The sequence below is a fragment of the Lepidochelys olivacea genome (assembly GCF_965140295.1).
Source record: "Lepidochelys olivacea isolate rLepOli2 genome assembly, chromosome: 18".
Lineage (NCBI taxonomy): Eukaryota > Metazoa > Chordata > Testudines > Cheloniidae > Lepidochelys > Lepidochelys olivacea.
In genome coordinates this window covers 13,768,645-13,784,932 of record NC_140428.1, presented here as the reverse complement: position 1 = coordinate 13,784,932, position 16,288 = coordinate 13,768,645, and the positions used below count along the sequence as shown (strand labels likewise).

Genomic DNA, 16,288 nt, shown 5'->3' with positions numbered 1-16,288 from the left:
ACAGCTCAGCTGCTAGATTGGTCCCTGGTGTGGCTAGGGACTCAGAGCATCCCATGTGAGTTTTTGGACCACCATAAATTGAATTTTTGATAGACAGGCTCTCAGATTTTCATATCACAAAGTCAAAACAATGGTCAAATTGGTCGCCCATGGAGGAGATTACCTGTTTCTTAGCCATTCCCATTCTTGTCTTGGAAAGCAAAATGGATCAGGGAGGAGAGCTTTCGCACCTCGGCTTGGAGATTAAACAGAGCCTGCCGCTGCCTTATAATCACTGGGATCCATTCTCTTATGGGTCTGGGCTGAAGACGTAAGAGCCAAAGGGTAGCAAAATATTGCCCCCGTGCATGAAGTAAGTGAAGAGAACATCCAGCTGAGGGCAGAGTGGAAGTTTACCTGAGTAGATATAACCTACTGTAACTCTGATGGAGCTGAAGTGCTAAAATACAAGTGTAGCCATCGTGGCACAAGCAGCAGGAGGGGCTAGCCTAGCCACCGGAGAATGTACCTAACAGCTCAGATGGGATTGTATTCAAGGTGGCTAGCCTCTCCCACCAGCTGGCTGCACTTCTGTTTTTAAGATGCTGGCTTGATCAGCGCTAGCGTGGGATGTCTCCTCAAGCCAGAACTTGCACCCCCAACTCCAGGGTAGACACTCCCTCAGTTCCTGTTTTCTCCTCCCTTCATATTTCTGTGGGTTACTTATCGAATTGACCATTTCCCAAACCCCCTTTTTCCTCTTCCCCAATATCGGGACAGTTATTCAAATGACAGGCCAGGTTTCTTCAGTTAGGTTTGCACAATTTTGGGTGTAAATTGGTACACACTAAACATAGCCACTTGGTGTATGCAAACGTCCTGCTTCACTGTACATGCAAATACCTGATTTGCCTAGGTAAGTTGGGCCTGGTATTTGCATGTGTGTCAGAAAACAACATTGTGCCCCTTGAAAGCCTAACCATGTATTTGCTCTGTGAGTCTGGCGGTGCTCACTGGCAGCCTAGAAGGGGCACTTGAGTTACTCTGTTTCATCTGTTTCCAAATGCTACTGTTGTCTTTTTCCTTTGTAGATAATGTACAACGGCCAACCTATTACCAAAATGGCCTGTGGGGCTGAATTCAGCATGATCATGGACTGCAAAGGAAACCTCTATTCCTTTGGGTGCCCTGAGTATGGACAGCTGGGTATGGTGGTTTATTTTTAAAGGACTATCTAGTTTTAATGACAGCTGACTTAAAATCCAGCCTGAGACAGCCACCAAGTTTTTTGTAGACTGGCATGTTGATATAATCTAAACAATAATGGGGGGGGCCAGGCACATCTTATCTCAGTCCCCTTCCAGAGGGGATGGTGGCCTTGTGTTTAAAGCCTACAATCTGGCTTCTCTTCTCTCTGCTCTGTTTGTATGACATTGGCCAATATGCTTCTCCTTTCTATGCCTCGGTTTCCCCAGGTATACAATGAGTGCTTCTACGCTGCCTCACATGGGGGTGGTGAGGCTTAATTTGCCAATATTTGTAAAGTGCTTTGGAGAGCCCCTGATGGAAAGGGAGAGAGAAATGCAAGGCGGCGCTGTTATAACAAAACGAAAGCTGTTGCCCCTGGAGTGTCTATTAAACCCCCATCATTTGGATTGCTAGACTGTGTAGTCTGTCGTTTCTGTGGCGCTGACAATATGCCACTGTGCATCCAGGCAGCGTGTTAAATTATGCATGAGCTGTACTTTGTCTGGTTAATGTCTAGTAGCTGTGATCTACAGAGCAGGGAGTGCGCATGCTTTCCTGCAGTAGAAGCTTTGATGCAGCCACGGGGTGCATCTTCTTGGAGGGTGGTGAGGATTTCCTGAGCAGGCTTGAAGGGTCTGCGAGTATGTCTGCACTGCAGAAAAAGACCGGTGGCTGGCCCAGGTTTGCTGACTCTGGCTTCCGGGGCTATAAAATTGCAGTGTAGATGCTTGGGCTGGATCCCAGGCTCTGAGGCCCCAAGCAGGGTGGGGGAAGAGTCTCAGAGCTCAGGCTGCACCCTGAGCCTGAATGTCTACACTACAATGTTGAGCCCAGGAGTGGGCAAACTACAACCCGGGGGCTGCATCCGGCTCTTCAGATGTTTTAATCCGGCCCTCGAGCTCCCACCAGCTAGCGGGGTCCCAGGCTTGCCCCACTCCGGCGCTCCAGCCAGGGAGCTGGGTCAGGCGCTTGCCCCGCTCTGTGCGTGCCGTGGCTTCATGCGGCTCCCGGAAGCAGCAGCATGTCCCCTCTCCAGCTCCTATACTAGGGGTAGCCAGGGGGATCCACATGCTGCCTCTGCCCCAAGCGCCGCCCCCGCAGCTCCCATTGGCTGGGAACTGAGGCCAATGGGAGCTGCGAGGGCAGCGCCTGTGGACAGGCAGCACACAGAGCCTCCTGGCTGCACCTCCGCATAGGAGCCGGAGAGGGGACAAGCCGCTGCTTCCAGGAGCTGCTTGAGGAAAGCGCCGCCCGGAGCTTGCATCCCTGACCTCCTCCCGCACCCCAGCCCTGATCCCCCTCCCACCCTCTAAACCCCTCTATCCCAGCCCAGAGCACCCTCTTGCACCTCCAACACCTCATATCCAGCCCCACCCCAGAGCCTGCAGCCCCCCGCTGGAGCCCTCACCCCCTCCCACACCCCAACCCCCAATTTAATGTGCATTCATGGCCTGCCAAACAATTTCCATATCCAGGTGTGGCCCTCAGGCCAAAAAGTTTGCCCACCCCGATTTAGCCCCATGAGCCCAAGTCAGTTGACCTGGACTCTGAGACTTGGTGCCGTGGGTTTTTTATCGCAGTGTAGACATACCATGACGTGCTGGAGGTGCAGTTTCCTGACAAAATGGGAAATGACATTAAATTGCCTGTAGAGGAAATCAGGTGGAAATCCTTTATAAATGGGAAAAGCTCCAGGAATAGCTGCAAGGAATTCCTCCTCCTTTCCCCTTAACGAGAGGGGAAGCGCTTTTGGGAGCTCTGTTCTGTGTTTGTACTGTGCTTAGCGCAATGGGGGCCCGGGTCATGACTAGGGCTCCTAGGTGCTACTGCAGTACATGTAATAATGTCTGTATGTAGTGAGAAGTATTCCATACCTCCCTTTTCAGAGGGAGTCAAAGGTTAGCAAAGAAACTGTTACCCTGATGAGTGTAGTAACTTAGAGTGGTGATCCTATCCCATGGGTCATGGGATGTCTCTTCAAGAGGGTTCCTGCTGAGTTACTGAGTGGTGTGGGCCAGGGTACCGGCCACGCAGAGTTCCTTTTCACATCTGTCTTTGCCCTACAACAGGACACAATTCCGATGGGAAGTTCATCGCCCGTGCTCAGAGGATAGAGTACGACTGTGAGCTGGTGCCCCGTCGCGTTGCCATCTTCATCGAAAAGACAAAAGATGGGCAGATCCTTCCTGTCCCTAACGTGGTCGTGCGAGATGTGGCCTGCGGTGCTAACCACACGGTAAGGCTGGGATTTCACCTGGCAGTCTGAAGCACTGTCCGCAGTAGTGCTCCTTAAAGAAACCGATTCCCTATCTAGCGTTGCTCAGTGTTCAGTCATTGGGATTCTGCTGGGATTTGACAGAAATTGATTTGATGAGTTCCCCCTCAATGCGCTGTACCTTCCACATGTAGTTAAATCACTCCCGGTGACTGGCAGTTACGTAGTCTCTAAAAATGACTTTCGTTCGTGCTGGATTCTCAGTAATAGGCACAGAGCTGCTCTGAACAGATCTGGTCACGGGCCAAGAATTTTCTGAGTTCCAGGAGTTTTGGGTTCGGAATCTTGGTTTGTCCCACCTCTAACCAGAAGTTGCACTCGACCTCGTTGAAAACCTTCCCTCAGGTTTATCCTCCGAGGTGTTAAAGCCTTCGGTGCTTTCTCTTCACTCCTTTCCATGAGCTCTATCTAAGGGCATGCCGACCCTCGGGCCTGGGGTGTTATTCCAAGCTTGAAGAGGCCTACTCCTGCTAGCTGGGATTGATTGCGCTGGGGCGTTAAACATAGTGTAGTTGCAGCAGTGCGAACGGCAGCGCAGCTGGCTGCCCTGAGTACCGTAGAGTCCTAGAATCTCAGGGCTGGAAGGGACCTCAGGAGGTCATCTAGTCCCACCCCCTGCTCAAAGCAGGACCAACCCCAACTAAATCATCCCAGCCAGGGCTTGGTCAAGCCTGACCTTAAAAATATCTAAGGAAGGAGATTCCACCACCTCCCTAGGTAACGCATTCCAGTGTTTCACCACCCTCTTAGTGAAAAAGTTTTTCCTAATATCCAACCTAAACCTCCCACACTGCAACTTGAGACCATTACTCCTTGTCCTGTCATCTGCTCCCACTGAGAACAGTCTAGATCCATCCTCTTTGGAACCCACTTTTAGGTAGTTGAAAGCAGCTATCAAATCCCCCCTCATTCTTCTCTTCTGCAGACTAAACAATCCCAGTTCCCTCAGCCTCTCCTCAAAAGTCATGTGTTCCAGTCCCCTAATCATTTTTGTTGCCCTCCGCTGGACGCTTTCCAATTTTTCCACATCCTTCTTGTAGTGTGGGGCCCAAAACGGGACACAGTACTCCAGTATGTGCCTGTGGTCTCTGATCGGCACATGCTCAGGGCTGCTGGCACATTCTTCTGTTTGTCCTGCTGCAGCTACGCTCTGCATTCGGTGTGCTAGCTAGGAATCCCATCCCCAGCTCCCAAGTGCAGACCTACCCTAAAAGTATGTTCATTCCAGACTTAAGGCTGTAATCCCGTGACTGTGGACTATTTGCAAGGCTTTAGCCAATGGCACAAAGGTTTGATCACAACTTTGTCTTGGTACATGTTGAAACTTCTCTAGGGATAGTTGGAGTCAGACACCTTTTCTTAGAATCGGTAATTCACACAGTGGAAGGATGGGAAATGTGCTAAATCTGCTGACGCTAATCTGTAATATAGGCCGTCGCTTGCACAAACCTTCTGTTTCTCCCTGCCCTGCTTAGGGTTTGAGTCCAATCTTGGTGTAATCAGATTATGATTTTTACTTTGTGTGGGAGGTGTCCTAATCCAATTTGAGTCGTTTGAATCCTTACCATTTAGTGGTTTGAAATGCGTAATCATAGATTAAAAATAATAAACCCCCTCCAAACCTGAAAATCCACTCTGTAATAGCTTGCTGAGAGACAGACGGACTTGTTAAGCAAATAACGGAGGAAAAGATACATGTGTACCCACAGAATGCCTGAAGTATAAATGTCTTTTGCAATTATTGTTGCTGAGACGTTTTATCTGACTAGAGCTGCCATGTGACTTAACCCCTCTAGTACTGGAGGCCACATCTTGGGTGGCAGCTAAATTCTAATTGTTGTGTAAATGCACCAGGCAGAGCCCTGGGATTTTATGGCCCATTGTTGAGTAGCTCTGTATAGAGCAGCACAAAAGCTCTGAGCAGGAATCCTGGGGGAGGTGTCAGGGTCCTCAGCTTGTTTGCTCTTTCTCCAGTTTAATCAATATTGGAGTATGAAATTGACGGAATTACCCAGCTGTCTAGACACCTAGCCCTTTTTGCTTCTGGCTTTATTACTCCAGGAGAGGAGTGGGAAGACATGTGACTTAACAACAATTAAGATAAGAGGGGAAGAATGGAATAGTTGGCAGAGAAAATAGTGGAATGTCCTTGTATTAAATGCATCATCTCAGTGGTTTTAGCCCCTGCAGTGTAGAATTCGCCATAGGTTATCTTTATGCCTCTGATAAGCTGCATTTGGTTGTCTGCCAAGATCTGTAGAGCAGAACGAATAATCCATTCTGCAAATAGCTGCATGGTGGGGAGACATCTTCCTGTGTCTAAACCCAACTGCATGTCACCATCTGTCCCTTTGCAGCTTGTTTTAGACTCCCAGAAGCGTGTGTTCTCCTGGGGCTTTGGTGGCTACGGCCGGCTGGGCCATGCTGAGCAGAAGGACGAGATGGTGCCACGGCTGGTCAAGCTCTTTGACTTCCCGGGCCGTGGGGCAGCTCAGATCTACGCTGGCTACACCTGCTCCTTTGCTGTCAGCGAAACAGGTCAGTTGCCCCGTCTTTCTTTGCAGATGGGCCTTGGCATAAAGCCATCATTCCCCACAAAGTCTGTCTTGTGAGAGCCATGCTCCAATAGACAGCCTTTGTCTCCATTCAGGGAGAGCTCACTTATGAATCTTCCCGGTATCTTTAAAACAAAACCTGGAGTGATTGACCAGCATGTGTTATAGCGTCTGTGCATTTCGAATGGATTTCTGTGTCCGAGAATATCTCCGAGTCTGATGTTGGTTGGTTTGTTTGCTCTCTTTTGCAGGTGGCCTGTTTTTCTGGGGAGCCACAAACACCTCCCGTGAGTCAACCATGTACCCCAAAGCTGTGCAGGACCTCTGTGGCTGGAAAATCCGCAGCTTGGCCTGTGGGTAAGTGACCGCTCCTGTCCCCAGAAATGAGGAGGTGGGAACCGTTGCCCACAGCTTGCCTGAATGACATCGTAGAAGTAGTGCTGTTAGCTGGCAGATCCAAGGACAGAAGGGGCTGATAGTAGGAGCAGCGAATCTGGCCCCATGAAGTGGCTCTTCCTGACTAGTTATATTTACAGACACAGAGATCTGATTCGATTATCCAGGGCTTGGGTCCAGCTCTGCTTGGTGGATCCAGGTAGTGGTGATGAGTTTGTTTGTTTGCTTGCTTTTTGACCCTGTGCTAGGGGAAAACCTGCTGGATACATAGGGTGAGTATTCTTAATAGCAGTAGAAAAGGAAGGGAGGTCTGAGGCCTGGTTAAAGCAAGGGTGGAGGGAAATGGCCCACGATAAACGAATGTCTGGGTGCAACTATCTCCTCCTAGAAAAGGCTTGTTGCCTTGCCCTGTGCTGGGAGGGAGCTGACGACGTCTTTGTTTAGATTCATGAGGAAGGGTGGAGAACCCATCATGGGATGTCTGACCTTCCAGTTCCTGCTCTGGGGTTGGGATGATGGGTTTTGTGGGGGGTTGTATGGTTGCTGCAGTCAGTTGAGCGTGGGGGAGAAACTGTCAAATCTTTGAGAGACCAGGTGGGTGAGGTAATGTCTTTTATTGGGCCATCTTCTGTTGGTGAGAGAGACCAGCTTTGGAGCTACACAGAGCTTCTCTCCCAACAGAAGTTGGCTCTGTAAAGATATGACCTCTCCCACCTGGTCTCTCTAATATGCTGTGACCAACAAGGCTCCAACACCGCAGGCAAATCTTCAAATCAAGTGATCATTAAACAGGTTTTAATCAGTGTATTCTTAAAATCTCATCCATTCTCCGGCAATCCTGTGTGTGTGTGGAAGAGGGGGTGCTGTTCAGTGTTTCTAGGTTGCTTAGAGGATGCTTCTGCTTGTATTAATGGGAGGTTTGTGAGCAGCATGAGCATTTGATTAGAGGTCCGTGAGAAATAGAATGATTCTATCTCCTCCTCACCTGTTTAAAACCCTCTTTCTCCAGGAATCCTTCCTCCTTGGTCTCCTATCCTCTTCACCCTCTCCCTTATCTGGCCTGTTGTCTCACGACACACCTATCTTTGTCTTGTCTCTCTGTGACTGCAAGCTCTTCAGAGTGGGGAACATCGGGATCTGTTTGAAAAGTCCCCCTGTAAATATACTGTTACTAATTTTACTATGCTGCAATGAAGAAACCTAGCACGTGACCTCTAAGGGCCCTACAAACTTTGAGAGTAAATCTTTACACTGTGACTTAAAGATTTCTTTCCCCACTCTCTCGATCCAGGCATTCCCCTGCATGTTCTTCTGTCGCTAAAAAGCAAGCAACTTCTGATACATGGATGTTCATTCAAATGAACATCGATCTCTGACTTGCCTGACTTCTGTTGGAGTGGGAGCATAGTATTAGTAGACATGGGAAGAGAATCTCTTTAAGACCTAATGTTTGTTCAACCTCTCCTTGATTTTCTGTTAAAGGTTTTTATCTTGAGTATGTTACAGGGCTTCTCTCAACAAATTTAGGCCACCAACTCTTGCTGGTGGCGGCTCTGACAAACTCGGCTCTCTATCCCTGCTTCCCGTGCCCTTCAGTGAGAGCCTGGCCCAGGGAAGGCGGGTCAGGAACTCACCTGCCACCTGCAGAGTTGCAGGCTCCTCATGTCCCAGCCGGGTGGGAGCAGGGTAGCTGCCCAGGGGACTGTTCTTGGGACCGAATGCCATAGCTGACGAGCCACCTCCAGCGCTGTGCACACTGGCCCCGTGCATCTCCAGAGGCGCTGCCCAGAGCCCCCGAAGAGGCTGGGTGGTGCAGGGCGCTGATCCCCGCTGGCAGGGCCAGCACAAAACTAAGGCAGTGCTTCTCGCTGCCCTTGGTAACCGCTATTCAGGAGCAAGAGCTGGACGGGGCAGGGAGGGGGCGCTGCTTTGCCCCAATCTCTGCCAATGCTTGGGACGCTGTCGTGGCCACACACAAACTCCGCTGGTGGCCACGTTTGAGAAACGCTGCGTTCGGGAATGAATAGTTATGGGGCTCCATTTTGAGGCGGGCCTCTGACTTCAGTGGGGCTCCACAAGGATCCACCCACCCAAGCCAGGTGCAGCTGGATCAGGCCTTGCAGCACTTTGGAAAACAGCTGGACCAGGGTTTGCATCTGAGGAAGAAAGCATCCAAAAATACTTGGGGAAATTCTCTTCTGGTACCAAGCGGCCAGTTGGCATGGGAAACGAAAAAATGGGGCTGCCGGGGGGCGGGCGTGAAGGCAGATCGTGTAGCAGTAACAGCCTGTGTACCTGTTTCAGGAAGAGCAGTATTATAGTGGCTGCAGATGAGAGCACAATCAGCTGGGGCCCATCTCCGACCTTCGGTGAACTGGTAAGAAGGCAGCTGTGGACTTGCACAGAAACCCTAGCCAGGCTGGTCCAGTACCAGAGAAGATAAGATTGCAAGCAAAGAGATGGGGAGAAACAGCATTACAAGTGGACTGCTGTAATCCTGTGATCGCTACATTAGTGGGGTGTTGTATTTTTATATGGTCACTGTCCTCCTTAATTTAGTTATTAAAGGGAAAAATTTTTTCCTGTAGCACATGTTGAAAAGTTAGCCTGGAAGATGCAATAATAGGTAATTTACACAGAGATGAAGTGCTACACAGAAACGTACCTTTCTGCTCACTCCTACACACACAACTACGCCAAGTATTCTCCCAGAGAAAATTACCAAAATATTCCGAAGTGAATTTTTCTGGAAGCAGGGAGGTTGTGCAGGAGAGAAGGGGAGGAGAGGGATGCGTGGGTGCACTTAACTCATAAACCCAAGTGAGTTCTGTATCTCAGTGAGAACTGGCTTCCCAAATAACTGGAAACACTCAGCGTTGCCTTGTGCCTAACAACCTCTAGAAGGCAATTGGCTTCACCCTAATGCACTTCTTGTGTCTAATTATCGAATGTTTTATCTCACCACTTTTTTGAGCCCATGTAACAGCCCTTCTATCTCATTCCTTAAGAGCTATTTGAGGGCTGGGGTAGTGTGACATAACTATCTAATATGCACCATTTTCCCAGGGAAATCATAGTTTGACTACTTCCTCTATGCTGGGGTGGCCAAATTGCAGCTTGCGAGCCACATGCGGCTCTTTTACCATTAAAGTGTGGCTCGCGGAGCCCCCCCCATTTTCACCTACCAGACTGGGAGCGGGGAAGCTCAGGACCTCTGCCTTGCAGCAGGGTGGTGCAGAAGGGGCTTCTGCCCAGTGGGGAGGGGGGTCTTGAGGCTTCAGCCCTGTGGGGCACACCTGCCAGGGCTCGGGGCTTCAGCAGCAGCAGGAGCAGGGTTGAATGCCCAACCTCCAGCTCCCGGCAGGTGTGCCCACGCTCTCAAACTTCTGAAGAGTGTTGTATGTGGCTCGGGGGACCAGTAAATTTGGCCACCCCCGTGCTATACTTTTGTATGGTGACTGTATATCTGCCTTCTTGGTTCGAATTCTCAGTGTCCCAAGTGACTGGGGTAGAGCTAGACTGCTTGTGACTCTGGATTTCTCTGTGCGTGCATTGCAGTGTTTTGAATTTTCAGTGGTTTCAAGATTTAGCCACCATATTGGCTTTTTTGTTTCATACTGATTTAGCTGTTCTGATCCTTTTTTTTTTTTTTTTCCCCTTGACCTATTGATTAGCTGCCTTATCAAAGTCCCATTGCTCATCGCATTTGACTGCTACTCTTAGAAGTTTGGAAAACGAAGTTTCTTTGGCCTGCCTACCCCTTTTCCAAATGAAGCTGAAAATAACATAATTCTGAGTTGTTGGTGAGGTGTCCTTTCCTCATGCCCCAGCATCAATACCCCACTCACATGCTGGCAGTCTTGCTTTGGGGATAACAGTTTCATAGAATCATAGAATATCAGGGTTGGAAGGGACCCCAGGAGGTCATCTAGTCCAACCCCCTGCTCGAAGCAGGACCAATTCCTGCTTTGTTTTCCTCTGCAGAACCATTTTTGTAGGACCAACAAAAAACCCAAGGATTTTATAAAATACAAACTAGAAGCCAGAGCCTTTTTCCTCTTGGTCTTCAGGAAATTTTTTTTGTGATTGCTAGTTCTTCCTGTGTGTCTGCTGCCCTTGCAAGCAGTTAAACTTGCCTAGGAGAATTGCTAAGCTCCGTACCTTTGGTTATTCCATGGGGCTACTCCAGAAGCCAGTGAAAACCAAGGGAATGGGCCAAATAACACAATCCAGCCTCTTGGACAATGGTTAGATTGTGGTTTACCCTCTGATCTTACAAGTCCCCTTCTGCATTTATCTTCACAGGGCTATGGAGACCATAAACCCAAGTCGTCTACTGCAGCCCAAGAGGTGAAAACCCTAGATGGAATTTATCCAGAGCAGGTGAGAGCAGACCCAGCAAATAAAAACATGAGCTGTTAGCATAGCAGACTGGATTGCAGCCTGAGAGGTTCATTTCACATCTCATGCTTCTGAAAATCAGCGCCCTATTCATAATCCCGTTCCTCATAATACTCTGCTTTGATGCTTCGAAGCATGGCAGTGAGATCCATGTTTAACCTCAGGATATTGGGTAATGGGATTGTCCTATGCAAAATACACCAGCAACTGGAGGTGGAGGGAAGTGCAGGGGAGTCTGTTTTCCATAGGTAATGGAAAGGCGTCTGTGTATAGACAGTGTGTAGGTATCTGTGTATTGCTGCTCTCAGAGAGGACTGCACAAGTAGAAACCTGGCTCAAACAGATTGTTTCTGGGTTGGGTATGTGCCATGTGTATGCACAACAAGTGGGGAGGAGGGCTGTAAAATGGAGTAAAATCCCCGTAGGTGTAGAGTAGACGCTTGTTAATGTTCATTAATCCATTCATTTTAAATCCGCACAGAAATTGACCAGACTCCCTACTCCATCCCTTATGCGGATACCCAAGCAGGGAGATGGTGTCCATCATTCGTGTCACCATGGCGCCCATGATAGATGCAATGAATGTGGTGTGTCAGCAAACCTCTCACAAGGAGTTAGAGGAACGTAGGGATGGGGTGTAGTTTAAATCAAGACTGGATGCTGTTCTAAAAGATATGCACTAGGAACTAGTCTGACCACCTTCCCCAAAATAGATGATCACAATGATCCCTTCAGGCTTTGGAATCTAGCAATTGTGCGCTTTGCTAGTCCTTGCACATTGTTCCTCCAAAGGTGAGTTATAAGAAGCCACTGATCATAAAAAGACTTGTGGTTTCCCTGGCTCTTACACAGCAATTGTCATCAGTAGAACTCCGTGTGCCTTACAGTCTGATCAGTATCACTACCTCCATTTTATGCCTGGGGAAACTGAGGCACCGTCACACAGCAGAGCCGGGACTAGAACCCAATCTCCTGAATCGCAGGCCAGTGCTGTACCCACTAGACCTCCCAACTCGGCAGTTCGTTAGCAATGGAAATCCAGTATAACCTTTATGGTGGCAAATGCTTTGTTCTGTCTACCCAGGTGGCGATGGGCTATGCCCATTCTTTGGTGATAGCCAGGGATGAAAGCGAAGTGGAGAAAGAGAAACTAAAGAAGCTTCCTGAATATAACCCCCGCACCCTCTGATAAGGCCAGGGCCCCGCGCCCCCCTGCCATGGCAGCTGTCATTTCCAATGTGCACTGGGACCGAAAGAGATTGCAGACCGGCATTGAGACCTGACCGAAGCTTTTTGTTAGCCTTTCCGAGGTTCAATTTTATAAGCGATTCACAGTTTTAACTACCTGTTACTGTATCATTTCCAAAGTGTTCAGTTCTTTTAAACGTTTGACATTTGCTCCTGGCTCACGAGTTCCTATTCCGATGAAAATGGCAGGACCTTTTGGCATATAAACCCCACGTACTTTGGTGAGCAGTGGAACAGCTGCTGACGCATAAGAAGGGCCACATGGCGCTTGTTGCATTGAATTGAGGAGAGTCCCAGTTGCCACTAAGAGCTTGGGGGAAGATTTGGAGAGGCACAAATGGCCGTAAGCACCCAATTCCCATTGCCTTTCAATGGAAGTTAAACCCCTAATAGCCCTGTGTGCCTTTGAAAATCTACCCTGAGTGTCTATGGGGCCATCTCTTTGGTGAACTGAGGCAGTCAACTGCTGAGATCTCTCTCCAGAATCAAATTTACATTTTCATCTCTCTAGTTTTAATGTGCTGGTCTCTGTTCTGTGTGAGGAGCGTCTGACATAAGCCCCAAGGAGCGGGCATCCAGCTGTGTAACCCCTTGGTAGATTAAGCTGCGGGACTCTGTCTGCCACCTATTTCATGGCTGTTTCATAAGCGTTGACCTTTTTGTGCGACTTAAATTGTTTCCATTCAGATTAAAAACCTCCATCAAGACAAAATCTAGATCAACACATTCAGATAGCACCTGGTGCCTTGGTAGATGGGTACCCCAAAATCTGACACACCTTGGGGCTCGTTTTTCAGCAGAGCACTCACAGCTCCAGTTGAAAACAACAGGATCGGCAGGTGCTCACCCACGCTGAAAAATGAAGCCCTAGGTATGTCAAGTCAGGCATCAAAACCTGTGGTCACTTATGAAAAGGCTGTCACGAGTGGTGCTCCTGAGTGCTGATTGTAAATGAAGTTGATTCAAAGTGAGGTTGATTCCAAGGGTAATTGTGTTTTGTGTGAGGTTTTCATAGCAATTTGCCTCACTGATGTTTTCTTTGAGAGTCTGAAGTCTTCAGAGATGGGGCCTAAATAAAAACCCAGGATTCAAACACCGCTGAATTTGTTGGGGATGGGAGGGTTAGATCAGAACTTTGCAGCCCAGGCCTCTCCCTTTGGTCGGTGAGACATGAGCCTTGATCAAGTAAGTCTTATTTGCCTGCTTAATACGTACTAGACATAAGGAGTCCCACTGCAGTCAGTGGGCTGCTCTGAGCGCATAGCTGAGCATGTGTGTAAGTCTTTGGAGGATCAGGGCCTCTGACAGTAGGGGGGTTAGAATTAGTCAGAAAACAACCCCTCAGCGCTGACATTTCAATAAACGTCTTTTTCCCTAAAAACTTGCGGTTTTTTTTACCAGCTCGCTGCAGGCATTCATTAGGGGATCCTTTGTCTTCCTCCCCTTGGAAATTACTGCCTCCTGCTGACCCATGAACCCTGTCTATACAGTCGCATCCAATTCCTCCAAACTGGGTGTTGGAGCAGGTGCTGGGCCAGACTCTGCTGGTGAAAATGGACAGCAGTTCCACCAGCAGGGACTTGGCCCTCGATTTGATTCTTGAGCAGCTGTTGAACCAAATTGGTTTTGCTGGCGGAGAGATGCAAAGAGCTCCCAGCCCTGGACGGTCTGGAGGTTTATTATTTTTCGATTACGATCAGATACCCATCAAAAGTTTCTTCTATTCCAATACTCTGCACTGTCCTGGAGAAACAAAGGTGCCTTTTAACAGAGTGCTCTGCTCTGTCTCCACACAAATGGCTTTTCCTTTCTCGTTACCCTAGCAAGCTGCACTGATCTCTAGAGGCAATGTTTGCTAGCATCCTGGTACACTGCAGTTCTGGGATTCTTGCAGTACTTGCTGCAAAAAACATTGTTTATTGTGTTTAAAGTAAAAAATTCCTTGAACATGGAAAGCAGCTGGGTGGAGAAGTTCTTCAATTGAGTCTTTGCTTTGCTAGTTTAATAATGTTAGTCAGCCTTTCCCATTTACAGTATTGAGGAAATCCAGTGGCCTCAATCTTAACTGTCTTCCCCCCACCCCTCCAGCCAGGTATCTAGGGCCCATTTGAAAGCCCGATAAATTTAAAAGGAGTTTTTTCTATTGACTTCTGTGATTCCATAGACTTTGGATCAGGTGGATTTCTAGAAAAGTGGGATTTCCCTTGCGATGTCAGACCACAGCAGTAGCCAGCTGCAGTGTCTGCACCTGGTTAATTCTGCATGGAGCAGCACTGAGTGTTTAACGAAACTGAACTGAACTCCTGTTCAACCAGGTGCCTACATGTACAGTTGTTATAAACCACCTTCAAACAGTGCGGTCGCAATTTTTCCAAAATATCTGACTAATTTTCAGTGCCTGTGTTTATGGGAGGCTAATTTAGTCACCTGGAATTTCTTTTGCTTTGTTTTTTCTCCCCAGATGCACTAGGCACCCAGAGCTCCCATTTGAAATCAATTGTTGTCATAGGCACTCAGTGCTTCTGACAGTGGGCCTCCAAGTGTCTTAAATGGAACACCCTAAATTAGTCAGCCTCAAAGAGAGATTTGTCTGGAGAATTGAAATCCAGGCCAGAGGTTCTGCTACAATCAAACTCACCTGAGCCTTTTCACCCACATCACCAAAACCTTTGCACCGAGCTTTGCAGTTGCTCTCTGAGAAGCGACCACAAAAGTGGCAGGGCAGGATTCCACGGTTGTGCGGCCTGTCTGTCTGTCTTGGTATAATGCCAAACTCCCGAACAAAAATCTCCTTTCAGACTGTGTCCTTGGCTCACTTACTAGCCCACTAACAGATGCAGGACATGAGCGGACAGAGGTTTGACTTGGCCGTGACCAGTTCCCAAGATATTGGTCTGCAGCACTGGAAATCTCAACTCTTACGGACCCTTTCTGGGGTTGGGAGTTTGCATGCCAGAGGCCAGGTGCCAACTCTCCGTCTGACCTAGTATTAAGCTGTTTCAGCTATTTAAAAAAAAAAAAAAAATTAAAGTAACCTTCACCCAAAAATTATTCAAACCAAAAGGGGCTGAACCTCCCAAGGCAGACAAAGTCCTGCCTGTGGTAGTTAGAAATTAAACATTATTCACGTTCCTCATTAACTTCTCCCCCAGCTGCCTTCTTTGTGCTCTTACCTTGGGAGAGTGAAAGAGAGTCGGAGAAAAAGGATCTTGGAGCAGTTTTTGGTTTAGACGAGATGAAAGGTTCCTGGGTTAGTGCTGTAATTGTATTTTCATGGGTTTTTTTTATATTTCTTGGAGTAAATGTTTAAATAAACAACATCATTGTGTACACCTTTTGGTTTAGAGGCCTCTGTTGATAGCCTGGAAGTGGGCATGTGTGCTACTCCTCAGTATTTTCCCCCTTCTACTCCCCTGAGTGAATTTACTTGTGAAAAAGATGCCATACTGATAGGAAACCCTTCAAAGTTAATCTTCCTTGCTTGCACCCCTCTCACGACTTAGAGCAGTGGCTCTCAAACTTGTTTGATCATGGGCCCCCCGCCCCCCCCATTGTGTCTGTATTTGTGTGTGCCCCTCCTCCTGCCACACAAGTACATACACTGTTCTATGCACACCGCGTCCTCTGAGGACCTGATTGGCTGGAGAAATCAGCATTGCTAGTTATTCACGGCTGTGGGTAAAATGTGTGCAGTAAGGTGTCTGTCATGTCCCTCCCCCCGCCCCAAGCATCTCATCCCCCCCAGTGATGTACCCCCCACCCCGAGAGGGGCTCACCTGCCAGTTTGAGAACCTCTGACCTAGAGGAAGCACTTCCAATCAGAGCTCGGTCTCCTTGGCCCAATCAGTCTCTGGCCTCTGCTGAAACTAGCAAGGGTGCCAACCACCAAAATGTTTGCATTGTTCCTGATTTCTAGAAACTCAGCTGAGACCACCAACTCATTCCTCCTAGGCCACCAAACTGCAGTTAGATCAGGCCTTTTGTTCACTGCTGACCGTAGCCTGTGCCAACATAGTAGCTTTTAATGTCTTTGGCCGTTTTGTGCCTATTTGCTGCTGGGTTAGCCCAGTATGTCATTGGCACAGAATAGTTAAACATCGGACAAATGTCCTTTGCGCTTTACCAGCAAATGGCGGGGCTAGCATAGTAACGTCTGTAGAGGGCAGGGAAAGCAATGCCTGTGTTG

At 48.4% G+C, this 16,288-nt stretch overlaps 1 protein-coding gene across 1 annotated transcript in view; it reads left to right on the top strand.

The window, feature by feature from the left end:
- Nucleotides 1-15,434, top strand: part of RCC2 (regulator of chromosome condensation 2) — a 37,162-nt gene extending 21,728 nt beyond the window's left edge. The window contains exons 8-14 of the mRNA XM_084651565.1: nt 1,071-1,185; nt 3,297-3,463; nt 5,860-6,040; nt 6,309-6,414; nt 8,758-8,830; nt 10,759-10,836; nt 11,939-15,434. Of these exons, the coding sequence (XP_084507691.1) occupies nt 1,071-1,185; nt 3,297-3,463; nt 5,860-6,040; nt 6,309-6,414; nt 8,758-8,830; nt 10,759-10,836; nt 11,939-12,043 (825 nt within the window). The 3' untranslated portion in view covers nt 12,044-15,434. The remainder of the gene's footprint in view (nt 1-1,070; nt 1,186-3,296; nt 3,464-5,859; nt 6,041-6,308; nt 6,415-8,757; nt 8,831-10,758; nt 10,837-11,938) is intronic.
- The last annotated feature ends 854 nt before the right edge of the window (nt 15,435-16,288 follow it).